The sequence below is a fragment of the Phocoena phocoena genome, chromosome 1, assembly GCF_963924675.1.
Source record: "Phocoena phocoena chromosome 1, mPhoPho1.1, whole genome shotgun sequence".
NCBI classification, from domain to species: Eukaryota; Metazoa; Chordata; class Mammalia; order Artiodactyla; family Phocoenidae; genus Phocoena; species Phocoena phocoena.
The window spans coordinates 22,667,168-22,686,780 of NC_089219.1; the positions used below are offsets into that span (position 1 = coordinate 22,667,168).

The 19,613-nt window shown below is 37.6% G+C and overlaps 1 protein-coding gene across 20 annotated transcripts in view; it reads left to right on the forward strand.

The window, feature by feature from the left end:
* EPB41 (erythrocyte membrane protein band 4.1) overlaps positions 1-19,613 on the forward strand; it is a 203,282-nt gene that overhangs the window by 117,779 nt on the left and 65,890 nt on the right. For all 20 annotated transcript variants that reach the window (XM_065884505.1, XM_065884507.1, XM_065884503.1 and 17 more), the window contains 3 exons: positions 1,608-1,760; positions 4,141-4,238; positions 6,856-7,028. In XM_065884505.1, the coding sequence (XP_065740577.1) occupies positions 1,608-1,760; positions 4,141-4,238; positions 6,856-7,028 (424 nt within the window). The remainder of the gene's footprint in view (positions 1-1,607; positions 1,761-4,140; positions 4,239-6,855; positions 7,029-19,613) is intronic.

The following is a 19,613-nucleotide window of genomic DNA, read 5'->3' on the forward strand; positions in this document are numbered from 1 at the left end:
ACCCAGGCTCAGTAGTTGTGGCTCGCGGGCTCTAGAGCTCAGGCTCAGTAGTTGTGGCTCGCGGGCTCTAGAGCTCAGGCTCAGTAGTTGTGGCACACGGGCTTAGTTGCTCCGTGGCATGTGGGATCTTCCCCGACCAGGGCTCGAACCCGTGTCCCCTGCATTGGCAGGCAGATTTTTAACCACTGCGCCACCAGGAAGTCCCAGGGAAGCCTTTTTGGAGGCTGCAGAGGCTCAGTTTTATGAGAGGAGTGTTGTGAAGGTAGATGAGGTGCAAGCTGAGTGACATTTCACAGTGGCTTTGAGGGGTGGTGATGGTGGCTGTATTACTCCTCATAGCAGTCGATTCCTTCAGTGGGTAAGATGTGTGTATGTCCATGTTTCTTGGACAAAAGAAAAGCAGATGTTCCTTCAGTCACTAATAATGAATGAAATAATTGATAGTAATGGTTGAAGGTTTAAGCTTAGTGTATGTTGTTACTAAAATACCTTGAAATTTCCTAATTTATCAACCTACATGAATCAAGATTTTTATAAATCTGAAGCAAAGAATTTACTAATATTTGCCATAATAAGTTATGATTAATAATGTGGGCAGGTAACAAACTCAGTGTAAACACTGAGCATGTTGTCAATAACAGTATTTGGAGTGATATGGCAATGATTTAGATACAGTTTCCACCCTCAAGGACTGAATTTTAATTTTTTTCTAGTTGTTTTCCTCATTATAAAGGTGATATATTAATTATATATATATATATATTATCCATACATAATTGTATGTGCCTAGAAAATAGGATAATCCTGGAAATTATCAAATCAGTACTGGTTACTGTTAAAGAGTGTGGGAGGAGGAGGGTAGATTTTTTTAAAATTTTACACATTTCTGTATTGTTTGAATTTCTTACATACATGTGTTAGTTTTTTCATATTTGAATGCTTTTTAAAAGATAATACACGTTTATTGTAATTGGAATGTATAGAAAACTGAAATGAAAAATTGCTCATAATTGTACCACCTAAAGAATGCCATTATTAACATTTTGGTGTATTCATCTTTCTTCTATGTATATTTTTTATATTGTTGGAATCAAATTATGTATGTAATTTTATCCTGCTTTATTTTGCTTAATGTTACAACATAATTATTTTCCCATTTATCTCCCAAATTCTATTTAACTGTTTTAATGGCCACATTGTATTTCACTATATGGATGAACAATAATTTAACCCTAATGCTTGGATACTTAGGTTATATCCAGTTTTTCACTCTTGTAACATTCTGAATTTTATCATGTGTAAAGCTTTTTCTGTGATTTGAATTATTTCCTTAGAACAGATTATAGAAATAGAATTACTGAGTCTGATTTGGACATTTTAAAGATATTTGTGGTAGGTAATAACATTGATTTTTAAGTGTAGTATAGTTACAACATTTTTGCATAGACCAAATAGTCCCATGGGTTATGGTAGTTAGGTTAAACTTTATTTTTCATTGTATTCTTTGTAACTGTATTTGGTTGTTAATATCTTCAGATTGTCTAATAATAGTTGACTATGTTGAGCACTTTGCTCAAGACTGAAACGCTAACGCTTTTTTTCCTCAGGACTTGGAGGGAGTGGATATCATCCTAGGTGTCTGCTCTAGTGGCCTTCTGGTTTACAAAGATAAGCTGAGAATTAACCGCTTTCCTTGGCCCAAAGTGCTGAAGATTTCTTACAAACGTAGCAGCTTTTTCATTAAGATTCGGCCTGGAGAGGTACAGAATTCGTGTTTCCCTTTCCTCCTGAATCAAACACAGACCATGTCTAAAACATCTCTTCATTCCTGTTTTCCTTGTTATGTCATCTATGTGGTCTCTCTATAGCTAACTATTTAGGTGCTGATATTTTGTTTCCTAATCAGTCCCGTGATGCTTCTTCTCTTCCTTCCTATTTGTTTTCTGGACAGTTCTCTTCATGTAGGTAAATGTACTATGGCCAAAAGTGAAATTTGGATAATAAACTTGTTCCTTGTTTACTCCAGGTAAAAGCTTGATGGAAAATATTTTTAAATTAAGTAGCATGAGACTTTTAAATTGTGGGGTTAAATTACTTATGTTTTATACCACCAGTCCCTTACCTTATATAATTATTTGTATATGTAGGTTCTAGTAGTTACTGGGAATGTGTCCTAGGGTCAAGTTCTAGATTTTTAGTAGAGTTGGATGTTCAACTTTATACCAGATAACTCAGTTACTAGTTGGTGATCAGTTTTCAGAATATATTAATGCTGGCCAAATTTAACTTTTATATTAAAGAGCCATCATGGTATAGCAGAAAATTGTTCAAGTAGGAATTAAATTTTAAAAAAAGTTGTAGTGCCTACTCTGCCACCTACTAAGTAAAAGACCCTGGATAAATCTAAAGTGTTCCTTACCATTCAAGGGGGATAATACCTGCTCTGTCAAGGTTGATTTGAAGATCAAATGAGATGACAGAGGTAAAAGCTCTGAACCGGAAAGCATCGTACTAATGTAAAGAGGCTTTTTTGTGTATATATCACCATCTGCTGGTGAAAAATGGCTCATTATTTGAACATGGAAATACTGAATGTGCAGCCTTAAAATTTAGGATAAGGATTATCATTGAAGCATTTATTTATACCATAGTTATTTACCTGTGCCTAGCAAAAGTCAAAGAATTTCAAATCCAAGAGTCATTCAGTCAATAAATATTTATTGATGGCTTTCTTTGTGTGAGACACTATTCTAGGGGCTAGGAACAGTAAATATCAATAGAAGAGTCCATCCCTCAACAATCTTTTTTTTTTTTTAACATCTTTATTGGAGTATAATTGCTTTACAATGGTGTGTTAGTTTCTGCTTTATAACAAAGTGAATCAGCTATACACATATAGATATATCCCCATATCTCCTCCCTCTTGTGTCTCCCTCCCTCCCACCCTCCCTATCCCACCCCTCTACATGGTCACAAAGCACCGAGCCTATCTCCCTGTGCTATGCGGCTGCTTCCCACTAGCTATTTTACATTTGGTAGTATATATAAGTCCATGCCACTTTCTCACCTCGTCCCAGCTTACCCTTACCCTTCCCTGTGTCCTCAAGTCCATTCCTCAACAGTCTTACAATTTAATGTGGGAAGGCAGAAAAAAAAAAAAAAAATATATATATATATATGATAATGGGAAGTCTTTGGTTTCTTTAAATGTTAACTATATAATATATACTAAAAATGCAAAATTCTTACTTAAGAAAGCAATAAAGAACAACAGTAGGATTTTGAAAAGTGTAGTATAGTATTGTGACTACAACAGATGATTCAGAAGTAGCGTGGTGTAGTGGCAGCCATGAAATTCTGGTTCTGACACTTAATAGCTGTGAGACTAAGCAGGTGACTTCTCTGACCTCAGTTTCTTCATGTATAAAAATACAGATGATACTGTCTGATCATAGTGTTATTGGCAATAATAGGCACTAGAAGTAAATGTCAGTGTCCTTTCCATCTTATAAAGTATGCTTAAGGCAGAAAAAAAGAGGCAAGAGACTAGCAGGACAGTGTTTCCAGTAGCCCTGGCAGGATGTGGTTTACTTCAGTCAAAGAAGTATCTAGATAAACTAATGATCAATCAAAGAAAAAAAAAGGCATTTAATAATTCAATAATCTGGTTTGAGCCACAATCTTTAGTTCCTATTACTAAAAACGATTGCATAATAATATTAGTTGATTGGAGGAATCATCTGCTATCCTATTCCCTGATTATTGAGTAGTCTAGTATCCTAAATGCAGACAGTAACTAAGGAAGAGCAGTGTCTGGACAATCAAAATGTGACTTAATTGTGTCTCAGAATAATATACAGTGTATATGTGTGTGTGTGTGTGTGTGTGTTTCTGAACAAAATAACATGTGTAAATGATATAAGATGCATTCCCTGGCTTCCTTGCTGTGGAAAAAACCACTCTCAGTGAGTAAATTTCTTTTGGTAAGTAGGAAAAAATTTCAAATGATATTTTATGTCCTTAGACTAGTAACTTTCTTTTTATTCACAATGATCTCTTCTGCAGCACCATATTTCTCTGGTCCTGTATCACTGTAGTTGAATAATACTTTATGTTCCATGTTTGCTTGTGTATTTATAGCAAGAACAGTATGAAAGTACCATCGGATTCAAACTTCCCAGTTACCGAGCAGCTAAGAAATTATGGAAGGTCTGTGTAGAGCATCACACGTTTTTCAGGTATTGTTCTCACTTAAGTATTTTTCAAGGATAAATTATTTATGCATGCTTCTATTTTAAACCTGCTATTGAAATTTCCTTCTTTGCATGGCTGGCTGTCTTTTATTTAGCTCAGGTGAGATCATCTTAAGCAAGATAAAATGAGTCTAGTTCTCCTTCTTTGGGTTGAAAAACACTGTCTTAACATTCCCAGAGCACCTTTCTGTGTATGGTAGAAGGATGAGGGCAATGAGGAATAGGAACCTGTATTTACTAGAGGCTCTGTGATTGCCCTAACTGGAGCTAAAACCAGTCCTGTCAGGAAGAGGTACCCTGACTTAGCTCCACATGGAATTTCTCTAAGGAGTGCTTAACTACTCTGTGGAACTCTTATACTTAAAGATGTGAAGCTGATCGTTATCTTGGTTCTAATCAACCCCAGAAAGGGAGCACAGAGAACCATCTTCAAAGCACAGTTGTATCAGATAAACAGAAGACAGAAGAAAGTTTCATCTCCTTTGCTTTTCAAGAGAACATATAATTAACCCCTTGTGTTCATTTACCAAGCATTTTCTGTGTGCTTACCCTTTGTATAGGCACTGTACTAGGCATTGGGAATATATCACTAGATAGTTCTAGCCCCTGTCCTGGTGGAACATAAAATCTAGCAGACAAATAATTACTTCTGTTGAAAGGAGAGCCAGCTAGTTGTCAGTTTGCCTTTTTAAGAAAATATCTTTATTATAGAAAATTGCATGTATAGCACAATGAAGAGAATGGTATAATGAACTCCTCTGGTCCCAAACTCCATCTTCAACAATTATCACCCCAAGGTCAATCTTGCTTCATCTATATCCCCACTCACTCCTTCCTACTACTTCTCAGATTATTTTAAAGCAAATCCCAGACTTCATGCCATGTCGTTCATAAATAAACTTGACTCTTTATGAATGGCTCTCAAGAGAGAGAACCACGATAACTTTTTCTTCTATTTGTAATTTCATATCATACTTAGCACTAAAGAACACTGGACAGAAAGACAAGTCAGGGAAAATAACATTTCAATTCTCATTTCAAATAAAACATGAGGCTACACCTTATATTCGATTAAAGAATCTTAATTATTGGCATTAAGATATTTCTTTATGTTTTCATCATTTTCTTTAAAACCAAGAAAATAGAGTTTTAAAAGAGGGTGAGGAAGAGTAAAAAGAGGTTTTTTCCCCTTTTCTTTTAATTGAAGTATAGTTGATTTACAATGTTGTGTTTGTTTCAGGTGTACACCAAAGTGATTCAGTTATACATATATATATATTATCAGATTCTTTTCCCTTATAAGTGATTACAAAATATTGAGTATAGTTCCCTGTACTATATAATAGGTCCTTGTTGGTTATCTGTTTTTTTTTTTTTTTTTTCGGTATGTGGGCCTCTCGTTGTGGCCTCTCCTGTTGTGGAGCACAGGCTCTGGACGCACAGGCTCAACGGCCATGGCTCACGGGCCTAGCTGCTCCGTGGCATGTGGGATGTTCCCGGACTGGGGCATGAACCCATGTCCCCTGCATCGGCAGGCGGACTCTCAACCACTGTGCCACCAGGGAAGCCCTGGTTATCTGTTTTATATACAGCAGTGTGTATATGTTAATCTCAAACTCCTAATTTTCCCCTCCCCCCCAAAAAAGAGTTATTTTGAATGTTTAGTATCTATGGTATAGGTTTCAGCTGCAGCCAATGCATTTACTTGTAGGATAGCATATTTAAATCCATTGCATCAAAATAAGAGGATATATTAACATGTAATTCTTCATTACATAAAAGAAAGCATTTGCTGAATTAAACTACCCCAAAGAGAAAAAAATACTCTCTTTTTGGTAGTATTTGATGTAACAATTTATGCATTTATTCAGCAAATATTTATTGAATGCCAGATTCATGCCAGGCACTATGCCCGAAGTGAAAACACAAAATGAATAAGTCATAGTCTTTATTCTTTACCCAAAGAGAGCTCACAGTCTCATAGTGGAGACCAGCACATAAACAGATTGTTTCAATTCAGTGTAGTAAATGCCATGACAAAAGAGAGCACAGGGTACTGCTTAGAAAGAAGACGGGGTTCCTAACTGAGTTGAAAATACACCAAATATCCTATTAAATAGGATTTAATAGGCATTGAATACCAGGCATTGAGTTTGGAGTGCATTGACAAAATTATTATTCTAGGAGAGGGGAAAAAGAGCTCTGGGCTTGAATTCTATGACTGCCCAACTTCTTAACAGCTATGACCTTAAGCAAGTAACCTTCTTTGAGGTTCAGTTTCTTTTATCTATAAAATGATGAAAATATTACAGGGGTACAGTGAAAATAGTACAGTGCTATAAAAGCATTTTGAAAACCATAAGACCCTACCTATAGAGATACAAGATTATATCATTAATATAAGCTACAAATAAATTATACATATTGTTTTGAGAAATGACAGAATTAAAATAATGATTGCTTGATTGGAAATTTGTCTTAGTAACTATAAGGAAGCTGTGAGAATTGTGAAACTTTAACACTTGATTTTGTCTTTAATCTCACAACCTCATTAGAGTGAGATGATGTATATAATATATGATTATCATGTTTTTCCCCCCAGACTGACATCTACAGACACCATTCCTAAAAGCAAATTTCTTGCCCTGGGATCCAAATTTCGATACAGTGGCCGAACTCAGGCTCAGACCAGGCAAGCTAGTGCTCTGATTGACAGGCCTGCCCCACACTTTGAGCGTACAGCAAGCAAACGGGCATCCCGAAGCCTTGATGGAGGTTTGTATTGAATATTAATGATTTCTTGTTATCCTAACTCTTTAGAGAGAGATAAAGGAAGAATGGTTATCAGATGTGATCGGGTACATTCAAACTAAGTACAGTTATCTATAAGAGAATCAAATTAAAGAGTCTCAGTGATAAAACGAAATGGATCTCACTAATTGTCGAATTTAGTGGAATCATCTTAAGAAAAGGAGAACAGAGGTTCAGAGAGAGTAGTAACTAGATCAAGGTCCCACTGCTGGGAAGTGGTGGGTTGAACACCACTAGAATTGGAATTAGAATTCAGAATCTCTACCACAGGGTGACGCCTAATGTAGTATACTGAACTAAACCCCTCTTGAACATTTTTAAATAGTTGTTTTTCAAGTAGAAAAGAGGGAAGGGGTCTGCCTCACTAGCGCAATCACTGAAAAAGTTTAGATCATTTGTCATGTGTCAATTATAGACCAAAAAAACAATCCTCTTACTGGAGTGTCCAAATTTTGTTTAAATAAAAGAGGGAGGAAGTAAACAAGTTTCATAATTGTATATACTGACAGAAGATCTGTTTCAGTTTTTCTAAGTTTAGTCTCAAGGATTTGAGAGCATTAGCATTACTGAAATGAAGTAAAAAGCCACAATCAGTTCTTTTTTTTTTTTTTTGGCCCTGCCACGTGGCTTGCAGGATCTTAGTTCCCCTACCGGGGATTGAACCTGGGCGCCAGCAGTGAAAGCACCGAGTCCTAACCACTGCATCACCAGGGGATTCCCAAGCCATATTCAGTTCTTTATGCAGCTAGAAAGAGGTGGCAACTAAATAAAAGTTCAGAAGGCAGTAACCAAAATAGAGTATTGCTGATTGCAGCTCTATACTATCTATTGTAAAAGCAAGGTGCATGTTACAGTAGTTACAGGCTTCGGTTCTGGAGTCGGACCTGGTTCCAATCTCAACCACTGCATTTATGATCTATCTTCTTGGGTGAGTTACTTACTCAGTGTCTCAGTTTTCTCATTCGTAAAATGGGTATGATGATAATATAATATTATCTCAAAGAATTTTCATGAGAAAATAAATGAGATGATATGCTTGGCACAATGGCTGGCACTTAATGTGACCCCAAAATATTAGCTGTCGTTAAAATATTGTTAATATTCTGGCCACAGCATTATTATTTTGTTTTGTATCATCCAGAACTATGCTGCCGTATTCTGGTTTGTTGCATTATGGGAGCATATATCAGAAATACCTAGCTCACTTTAAAGGGATCAGGAATGGGTCAGCCACACTTGGAAAAGAAATCACCTAAGCAGGAGAACTTTTGTGCTTCCGTACCACGAGTCATGCTTCTTTCTTTCTGATGTTTCTCTACAAGGCAGATTGTAGGCTTTGTTTATTTACTCTTCATCACAACACTAGGAATTAAGCTCAGAGATTAAATAACTTTTCTTAAGATATGATAGCTGGTGGATTGGAGTATAGGTTGGTTTAACTCCAAAATCCATGTTCTACCAGATGCATACTTACTTACTGATTTGTTCAACTATTTTAAACTGATGTGTGTCAGGTATTGTTCTAGTTATTGGGGATACAGCTGTGAACATACAGACATGGTTCTGCCCTCATGGGGCTTACATTCTATGGGTAGAAACAGAAACAAAATGAAACAAGTTCAGATAGTGGTAAGTGCTATAAAGAAAATAAAACAGTAATGGGATGGAGAGTGTCTGTGGATGGGGAGATTGGGGAGCTGTTTCAAATTGAGTGGTCCACTCTAAATTTAGAAGGTTCCTCTGAGGAGCTTCATTTGAACTGAAACCTGAATTATGAGAAGGAGCCAGCCATCCCCAAGTCTGGGGGGATAAACATTCTTGAAAAGGGAGTAGCAAGTACAAAGACCTGTAGGTAGATATGAGCTTGGCATGTGTCTAGATCAGTGCTGTCCCATAGAACTTGCAATGCTGATGAAAATCTTCTATTTTGTGATGTCCAGTTTGGTAGCCAGTAGCCACATGTGGCCATATGAACTTGAAATGTGACTGTGAAACTGAGGAACTCAATTTTAACTAAACCTAAATAGTCACACATGGCTAGTACAAAGATCTACTCCACTACAGGGGTAGTAAAGCAGAATCTTGGTGAAGTCTGTTGCAGGATCTGGGTGAGAGATGACAACAGCTTGGACTTGAGTATTGGCGTTAAAGACAGTGAAAACTGGTCAGGGATACAATTCAGAAGTAGCGCTGACAGAATTACTGGTAAATTAAGTGTTGGAGATGGTAAGGAAAGGAAAATCAAGGTTTATTCCTAGGCTTGATCATTTACTACAATGGGAAAGTCTGAGAGGAGCAGAGTTTGGGGATGTAGGAAATCAAGACTTCTCTTTTGGACATGTTAAGTTTGAGGTATGATCACTCAGTCCTCATATCTGCCATATTCATATAACAACCTCAGGCATCGCTTTCTTGTCCGGTAAATCACCCTACCTCCAGTTTATCTTTGTTTTGGGGAGTTATTATTTTACCCCCATTTTTCAGTGAGAAAACTAAGGCTGGAAAGTTTAAGTAATCTGTTCAAGATCTCACAGCTAGTAAGTTCCAAAGCTTGAACAAAAACTCACGTCTGTCTGATACCATATGGCTTCTTCCACTAAATGAAATTTCATTGTTATATAGATACTATGCCTGATGTATCTTTTCTTTCTAATAGCAAAAAGAACCAGCAATTCAAGGGCTAGTGAGCTTTGGTACTTTGAACAAATTAGAAATTATTTATTTATTTTCTAACATCTTTATTGGAGTATAACTGCTTCACAATGGTATGTTAGTTTCTGCTGTATAACAAAGTGAATCAGCTATACATATACATATATCCCCATATCTCCTCCCTCTTGCGTCTCCCTCCCACCCTCCCTAATGCACACCTCTAGGTGGTCACACAGCACAGAGCTGATCTACCTGTGCTATGTGGCTGCTTCCCACTAGCTACCTATTTTACATTTGGTAGTGTATATATGTCCATGCTACTCTCTCACTTCCTCCCAGCTTACCCTTCCCCCTCCCCGTGTCCTCAAGTCCATTCTTTAGGTCTCTGTCTTTATTCCTGTCCTACCCCTATGTTCTTCAGAACTTTTTTTTTTTTTTAGATACCGTATATATGTGTTAGCATACGGAATTTGTTTTTCTCTTTCTGACTTACTTCACTCCGTATGACAGACTCTAGGTCCATCCACCTCACTACAAATAACTCAATTTCATTTCTTTTTATGGCTGAGGAAAGCTTTACTTATAAAGATGCTTCTGTTACTTGTAGAAATAACATGTTGACTGTCTCTATTTTTCTAGCTGTAGAAACCTCACAGTTCAATTCAAGATTTTTTTTTTTTTTTGCGGTACGCGGGCCTCTCACTGTTGTGGCTCCGGACGCGCAGGCTCAGCGGCCATGGCTCACGGGCCCAGCCGCTCCGCGGCATGTGGGATCTTCCCGGACCGGGGCACGAACCCGTGTCCCCTGCATCGGCAGGCAGACTCTCAACCACTGCGCCACCAGGGAAGCCCTCAATTCAAGATTTTTAAAAACCTTGATGTCTCTGTCTAATTGACTAATATTGGCCAGTTATATTAAATTATACACTGTGTTCCTGGCGAGAAATCTCCAAAAATTTGTCTTCAAATGTTGTAGCAATGTTTGAGTTTCCAAAACTAAAGCATGTAAAACAATTCTAAAGGAAGACAGTCAGAGCTTTGGTGGCTTTACCGTTAGTATCACAGAGTTTAGGGAGCTTAGAAACAGTTTTTATTTTTTTCTTTTTTTAAGGTTTGTGGCAACCCTTCGTGGAGCTAGTCTATTGGCGCCATTTTCCCAACAGTATTTGCTTACTTAGTGTCTGTGTCACATTTTTTAAAAAATTTAATTTATTTTTTTATACAGTAGGTCCTTAGTAGTCATCAGTTTATACACATCGGTGTACACATGTCAATCCCAATTGCCGAATTCATCCCACCACGACCCCCACCCCCCCGCAGCTTTCCCCCCTTGGTGTCCATACATTTGTTCTCTACATCTGTGTCTCTATTTCTACCCTGCAAACCGGTTCATCTGTACCATTTTTCTAGGTTCTACATATATGCATTAATATACGATATTTGTTTTTCTCCTTCTGACTTACTTCACTCTGTATGACAGTCTCTAGATCCATCCATGTCTCTACAAATGACCCAATTTCATTCCTTATTGTGGCTGAGTAATATTCCATTGTATATATGTACCACATCTTCTTTTTTTTGGTGGTACGCGGGCCTCTCACTGTTGTGGCCTCTCCCGTTGCAGAGCACAGGCTCAGGACGTGCAGGCCCAGCGGCCATGGCTCACAGGCCCAGCCGCTCCGCGGCATGTGGGATCCTCCCAGACTGGAGCACAAACCCATGTCCCTTGCATCGGCAGGTGGACTCTCAACCACTGCACCACCAGGGAAGCCCCTACCACATCTTCTTTATCCATTCGTCTGTCAATGGGAATTTAGGTTGCTTCCATGAGCTGGTGATTGTAAATAGTGCTGCAATGAACATTGGGGTGCATGTGTCTTTTTCAATTATGGTTTTCTCTGGGTATATGCCCAGTAGTGGGATTTCTGGATCATATGGTAATTCTATTTTTAGTTCGTTAAGGAACCTCCATACCGTTCTCCGTAGTAGCTGTATCAATTTACATTCCCACCAACTGTGCAAGAGGGTTGCCTTTTCTCCACACCCTCTCCAGCATTTGTTGTTTGTAGATTTTCTGATGATGCCCATTCTAACTGGTGTGAGGTGATACCTCATTGTAGTTTTGATTTGTATTTCTCTAATAATTAGAGATGTTGAGCAGCTTTTCATGTGCTTCTTGGCCATCTGTATGTCTTCTTTGGAGAAATGTCTACTTAGGTCTTCTGCCCATTTTTGGATTGGGTTGTTTGTTTTTTTAATATTGAGCTGCATGAGCTGTTTATATATTTTGGAGATTAATCCTTTGTCCGTTGATTCGTTTGCAAATATTTTCTCCCATTCTGAGGGTTGTCTTTTTGTCTTGTTTATGGTATCCTTTGCTGTGCAAAAACTTTTAAGTTTCATTATGTCCCATTTGTTTATTTCTATTTTTATTTCCATTACTCTAGGAGGTGGATCAAAAACGACCTTGCTGTGATTTATGTCAAAGAGTGTTCTTCCTATGTTTTCCTCTAAGAGTTTTATAGTGCCCGGTCTTACATTTAGGTCTCTAATTAATCCATTTTGAGTTTCTCTTTGTGTATGGTGTTAGGGAGTGTTCTAATTTCATTCTTTTACATGTAGCTGTCCAGTTTTCCCAGCACCACTTATTGAAGAGCCTGTCTTTTCTCCACTGTATATCCTTGCCTCCTTTGTCATAGATTAGTTGACCATAGGTGCATGGGTTTATCTCTGGGCTTTCTATCCTATTCCATTGATCTATGTTTCTGCTTTTATGCCAATACCGTATTGTCTTGATTACTGTAGCTTTATAGTATAGTCTGAAGTCAGGGAGTCTGATTCCTGCAGCTCCGTTTTTTCCCAAGACTGCTTGGGCTATTCGAGGTCTTTTGTGTCTCCATACAAATTTTAAGATTTTTTGTTCTAGCTCCATAAAAAATGCCATTGGTAATTTGATAGGGATTGCATTGAATCTGTAGAGTGCTTTGGGTAGTATAGTCATTGTCACAATATTGATTCTTCCAATCCAAGAACGTGGTATATCTCTCCATCTGTTGGTATCATCTTTAATTTGTTTCATCAGTGTCTTATAGTTTTCTGCATACAGGTCTTTTGTCTCCCTAGGTAGGTTTATTCCTAGGTATTTTATTCATTTTGTTGCAATGGTAAATGGGAGTATTTCCTTAATTTCTCTTTCAGATTTTTCAACATTAGTGTATAGGAATGCAAGAAATTTCTGTGCATTAATTTTGTATCCTGCAACTTTACCAAATTCATTGATTAGCTCTAGTAGTTTTCTGGTGGCATCTTTAGGATTCTCTATGTATAGTATCATGTCATCTGCAAGAAGTGACAGTTTGACTTCTTCTCTTCCAATTTGTATTCCTTTTATTTCTCTTTCTTCTCTGATTGCCGTGGCTAGGACCTCCAAAACTATGTTGAATAATAGTGGCGAGAGTGGACATGCTTGTCTTGTTCCTGATCTTAAAGGAAATGCTTCCAGTTTTTCACCATTGAGAATGATATTTGCTTTGGGTTTGTCGTATATGGCCTTTATTATGTTGAGGTAGGTTCCCTTTATGCCCACTTTCTGGAGAGTTTTTTTTATCATAAATGGGTGTGGAATTTTGTCCAAAGCTTTTTCTGCATCTACTGAGATGACCATATGGTTTTTATTTTTCAATTTGTTACTATGCTGTATCACATTGATTGATTTGCATATAGAATCCTTGCATCCCTGAGATAAACCCACTTAATCATGGTGTATGATCCTTTTAATGTGTTGTTGGATTCTGTTTGCTAGTATTTTGTTGAGGATTTTTGCATTTATATTCATCAGTGATATTGGTCTGTAATTTTCTTTTTTTGTAGTATCTTTGGTTTTGGTATTAGGCTGATGGTGGCCTCATAGAATGAGTTTTGGAGTGTTCCTCCACAATTTTTTGGAAGAGTCTGAGAAGGATGGGTGTTAGCTCTTCTCTAAATGTTTGATAGAATTCACCTGTGAAGCCATCTGGTCCTGGACTTCTGTTTGTTGGAAGATTTTTAATCACAGTTTCAATTTCATTACTTGTGATTGGTCTGTTCATATTTTCTATTTCTTCCTGGTTCAGTCTGGGAAGGTTATGCCTTTCTAAGAATTTGTCCATTTCTTCCAGGTTGTCCATTTTATTGGCATAGAGTTACTTGTAGTAGTCTATTAGGATGCTTTGTATTTCTGCAGTGTCTGTTGTAACTTCTCCTTTTTCACTTCTGATTTTATTGATTTGAGTCCTCTCCCTCTTTTTCTTGATGAGTCTGGCTAATGGTTTATCAATTTTGTTTGTCTTCTCAAAGAAGCAGCTTTTAGTTTTATTGATCTTTGCTATTGTTTTCTTTGTTTCTATTTCATTTGTTTCTGCTCTGTTCTTTATGATTGCTTTCCTTCTGCTATCTTTGGGTTTTGCTTGTCCTTCTTTCTCTAGTTCCTTCAGGTGTAAGGTTAGATTATTTATTTGAGATTTTTCTTGTTTCTTGAGGTAGGCTTGTATAGCTATAAACTTCTTTCTTAGAACTGCTTTTGCTGCATGCCATAGGTTTTGGATCGTCGTGTTTTCATTGTCATTTGTCTCTAGGAATTTTTTGATTTCCTCTTTGATTTCTTCAGTGATCTCTTGGTTATTTAGCAAAGTATTGTTTAGCCTCAATGTGTTTGTGTTTTTTACGTTTTTTTTTCCCAGTAATTGATTTCTGATCTCACAGCATTGTGGTCAGAAAAGATGCTGGATATGATTTCAATTTTCTTAAATTTACTGAGGCTTGATTTGTGACCCAAGATGTGGTCTATCCTGGAGAATGTTCCGTGCACACCTGAGAAGAAAGTGTAATCTGTTTTTGGATGGAATGTCTTGTAAATATCAATTAAATCTTTCTGGTCTATTGTATCATTTAAAGCTTCTGTTGCCCTATTTATTTTCATTTTGGATGATCTGTCTATTGGTGTAAGTGAGGTGTTTAAGTCCCCCACTATTATTGTGTTACTGTCGATTTCCTCTTTTATAGCTGTTAGCAGTTGCCTTTTGTATTGAGGTGCTCCTATGTTGGGTGCATATATATTTATAATTGTTTTATCTTCTTCTTGGATTGATCCCCTGATCATTATGTAGTGTCCTTCCTTGTCTCTTGTAACATTCTTTATTTTAAAGTCTATTTTATGTGATATGAGTATTGCTACTCCAGCTTTCTTTTGATTTCCATTTGCATGGAATATCTTCATCCATCCCCTCACTTTCAGTCTGAATGTGTCCCTAGGTCTGAAGTGTGTCTCTTGTAGACAGCATATATATGGGTCTTGTTTCTGTGTCCATTCAGCAAGCCTGTGTCTTTTGGTTGGAGCATTTAATCCATTCACGTTTAAGGTAATTATTGATATGTATGTTCCTATGACCATTTTCTTAATTGTTTTGGGTTTGTTTTTGTAGGTCCTTTTCTTCTCTTGTGTTTCCCACTTAGAGAAGTTCCTTTAGCATTTGTTGTAGAGCTGGTTTGGTGGTGCTGAATTCTCTTAGCTTTTGCTTATCTGTAAAACTTTTGATTTCTCCATCGAATCTGAATGAGATCCTTGCCAGGTAGAGTAATCTTGGTTGTAGGTTCTTCCCTTTCATCACTTTAAGTATATCATGCCACTCCCTTCTGGCTTGTAGAGTTTCTGTTGAGAAATCAGCTGTTAACCGTATGGGAGTTCCTGTGTATGCTATTTGTCGTTTTTTCCCCTGCCGGTTCTAATAATTTTTCTTTGTCTTTAATATTTGCCAATTTGATTACTGTGTGTCTCGGCGTGTTTCTCCTTGGGTTTATCCTGTATGGGACTCCCTGCACTTCCTGGACTTGGGTGGCTATTTCCTTTCCCAAGTTAGGGACGTTTTCAACTATAATCTCTTGAAATATTTTCTTGTACTTTAGCTCTCTTCTCCTTCTGGGACCCCTATAATGCGAATATTGTTGCATTTAATGTTGTCCCAGAGGTCTCTTAGGCTGTCTTCATTTCTTTTCATTCTTTTTTGTTTATTCTGTTCCGCAGCAGTGAATTCCACCATTCTTTCTCCAGGTCATTTATATGTTCTTCTGCCTCAGTTATTCTGCTATTGATTCCTTCTAGTGTAGTGTCCTTTTCAGTTATTGTATTGTTCATCTCTGTTTGTTTGTTCTTTAATTCTTCTAGGTCTTTGTTAAACATTTCTTGCATCTTCTCGATCTTTGCCTCCATTCTTTTTCCAAGGTCCTGGATCATGTTCACTATCATTCTTCTGAATTCTTTTTCTGGAAGGTTGCCTATCTCCACTTCATTTAGTTGTTTCTCTGGGGTTTTATCTTGTTCCTTCATCTGGTACATAGCCCTCTGCCTTTTCATCTTGTCTAGCTTTCTGTGAATGTGGTTTTTGTTCCACAGCCTGCAGGATTGTAGTTCTTCTTGCTTCTGCTGTCTGCCCTCTCAGAAAAAGAATTTTGAAATAATTTATTCCAGCCATCTTATTTTTTAAAAGTAGAGTGTGAAGCTTAAAAAAGTAATTTGTCCAAAGTTAACCTAGTTCGGTACTGCAAATTTAAGACAGAATTCACATTTTCTGATATCCAGATCAATCCCTTTTCCCTTGATTTATTCCATGATGCCTTCTTTATATCTCTACAGCTTGAAAACTTTTTAAAGATGCATGATCTTAAGTGGTGCTGGTCTTGATAATTACCACAGTACTTGCTGCATCGTGAGTGCTTAACAAATAAATTTTGAAAATAAGATGATTATTTTTCTTATTTAGTTGAATGTGAGCACAATTTTTATGTTCCACACTTTCTATGTGATATTTTAAGTGCATTAGAATTTCCTGTTACAACTCTTGTTCCTCTGTTTAATTTCTCTGCTCGGAATAAAAGTACTTAAAAAAAAAAACTTCACTCAAATCCTGATGACTAATGAAGCGGAGTACCTTTCCATAGTTTATAGGCTATTTGCATATAATTATTTCTGAAGTGCCTATTCGGATCTTTTGCTCATATTTTTATTGAGTTGTCTGTCTTATTAATGTGTAGGGGTTCTTTATATATTCTTGTCTCACTCCCAGTCTTAGGGAGAAAGCATCAGTATTTCATCACTAAATGTGATGTTTGCTTTGGGTTTTATGTAGCTACCTCTTATCAGATAAGGAAATATCTAAGAGTTTTTGTCATGAACGAATGGTGACTTTTACCAAATGCTTTTCACTTCATTGGTGGATATAATATGATTTTTTCCTTTTTTGAAAAAAAATTTAACTATTTTTGGCTGTGTTGGGTCTTCGTTGCTTCGCGCAGGCTTTCTCTAGTTGCTGCAAGCGGGAGCTACTCTTCGTTGTGGTGCGTGGGCTTCTCATTGTGGTTGCTTCTCTTGTTGCAGAGCATGGGCTCTAGGCATGTGGGCTTCAGTAGTTTTGACACGTGGGCTCAGTAGTTGTGGTTCGCAGGCTCTAGAGTGCAGGCTCAGTAGTTGTGGCGCGTGGGCTTAGTTGCTCTGTGGCATGTGGGATCTTCCCAGACCACGGCTCGAACCTGTGGCCTCTGCATTGGCAGGCGGATTCTTAACCACTGTGCCACCAGGGAAGTCCTATTTTTCTCTTTTCTTATGTTACGTGGTGGATTACATTGATTAACTTTCTGTTGTTAAGCCTTCTTGGCATTCATGAAGTAGACTCAATTTGATCATAATATACTTTTCTTATGTCATTTTAGGCTTTTTGCAATGATTTTCATGAGAGAGAAAGGCCTGTAATTTTCCTTTCTTGTAATGTTGTCAGGTTTTAATATCAAGTTCATGCTGGCCTCATTAAATAAATTTGAGAAGGATTCCCTCTTTTTCTGTTCTCTGGAAGAGTTTTATGTAAGATTGGTATTATTTCTTCCTTAATGTTTGGAAGAATTCCCCTATAAAGCCAGCTGATTCTAAAGATCCCTTTGTGAGAGGGTTCTTTACTTACAGAGTCAACGCCTTTATTAGAAGGGACTATTAAGATGTTCTAGTTCTTGGTAATTGCGTTTGTCTAGGAAATGTCCATTCCATCTAAAGTTTCAAATTTATTGCCATAAAGTTGTGTATCTTTTTAATATCCATAAGATCTCTAGTACTTTTATGTTCCTGATATTGGTAATTTGTGAACCCACTGCCCCCCCTTTTCTTTTTAAGAGTCTTGCTACAGATCTATTCATTTTATTACTCTTTCCAAAGAACCAACTTTTAGTTTTGTTTTCTTCGTATATATATATATATATATATATTTTTTTTTTTTTTTTTTTTTTTTTGCGGTACACGGACCTCTCACTGTTGCGGCCTCTCCCATTGCAGAGCACAGGCTCTGGACGCGCAGGCTCAGCGACCATGGCTCACGGGCCCAGCCGCTCTGCGGCACGTGGGATCCTCCCTGACTGGGGCATGAACCCATGTCCCCTGCATCAGCAGGCGGACTCTCAACCACTGTGCCACCAGGGGAGCCCTCTTCTTATATATTTTTAATTTAATTTATGCCAGCTAGTATCTTTATTATTTTCCTTTTACTTTTATTGAACTGTTCTTTTTCTAATTTCTTGAAAGGATACCCATTGATGTTTCTTTCTTTCTTTTTTTTTTTTTTGTGGTACATGGGCCTCTCACTGTTGTGGCCTCTCCCGTTGTGGAGCACAGGCTCTGGACGCACAGGCTCAGCGGCCATGGTTCCCGGGCCCCACCGCTCCACGGCATGTGGGATCTTCCCAGACTGGGGCATGAACCCGTGTCCCCTGCATTGGCAGGCAGACTCTCAACCACTGCACCACCAGGGAAGCCCCCCATTGATGTTTCTTATTTCTTAACAACCTGACCTTAGAATTCAAGTGATTTGCCTAAGGTCACACAGTTAGTCAGTGACAGAGCTAGAAGTAGAATCTAGAACTGTTCTCCCAGTGCTGTGTTTTTTTATTCTTCACCATGATGACTTCTTTTTTTGTAGAAGAAGGAGAATGAAAGATGTCAGTAGTCAGTATTCATTGAGCACTTAGTATGTTCCAGACACTGTTCTAAACATTTTACATATGTTATCTTTTAATCATCTGAGTTGCATATAAACTGAGTAGGACAAATCTTTTGTAGTTCTGTTTTTAAGTGTCTTTTTTTTTTTTCTCTGTGTGCTCTCTTCTCAGTATAAGAACTGGGAACATTTCTATGGAAGCTGTTTTTCCCTCCTTTTCCTAGATCCTTTTCCATTCTTCTTAAAAGAGAGACTTTCCCCTATTAGTTCTCCCTCTTTTATTTATTTTTTTTAATGAATATAGTCCTCTAAGCTAGAGATGGTGTATTAGGGAAACTTTAATAAGAAATGCTATATAAGGGGCCTCATTTTAATGAACATTCCCTTTCTCTTTTCTGTCTGGTGCTCAAAGCATCTGCTTCACCAGCTGAAGAACTAAAACTGGTTCCGATCCTAGTTCATACGATAAGAGGGGGAAGTCACAAGGATAAGCTAATAATGATGGCAAGGATTTTTCAGTTTATATTTTTGTTGCACTTTTTGCTTTTCAAACCATTTCCATATATTCCTCTTTGGTACCAACAACCTAGCAGACAAGAAACATTTAGGAATTCTTGTTTTACTCATGAGGAAACTAGGGCACAAGAAAAGTTATATAACTTCCTAGGATCACACAACCAAGCTGTTCATCCGTCCAGTGAGTAGTGGTTGCAGTGATTCTTGCCAGGGGAATACACCCATATCATCTTTGGAGCTTTAAAACAAAACAAATACCTAGGCCTCACTCTTAGATACCACATCTGTCTGTGGTGGAACTGAGCATCAGCTGGGTTTTTTGTTTGTTTTTCAAGATCCGTGGATGATTCATGTGGGCCCTCTGATAATGGGA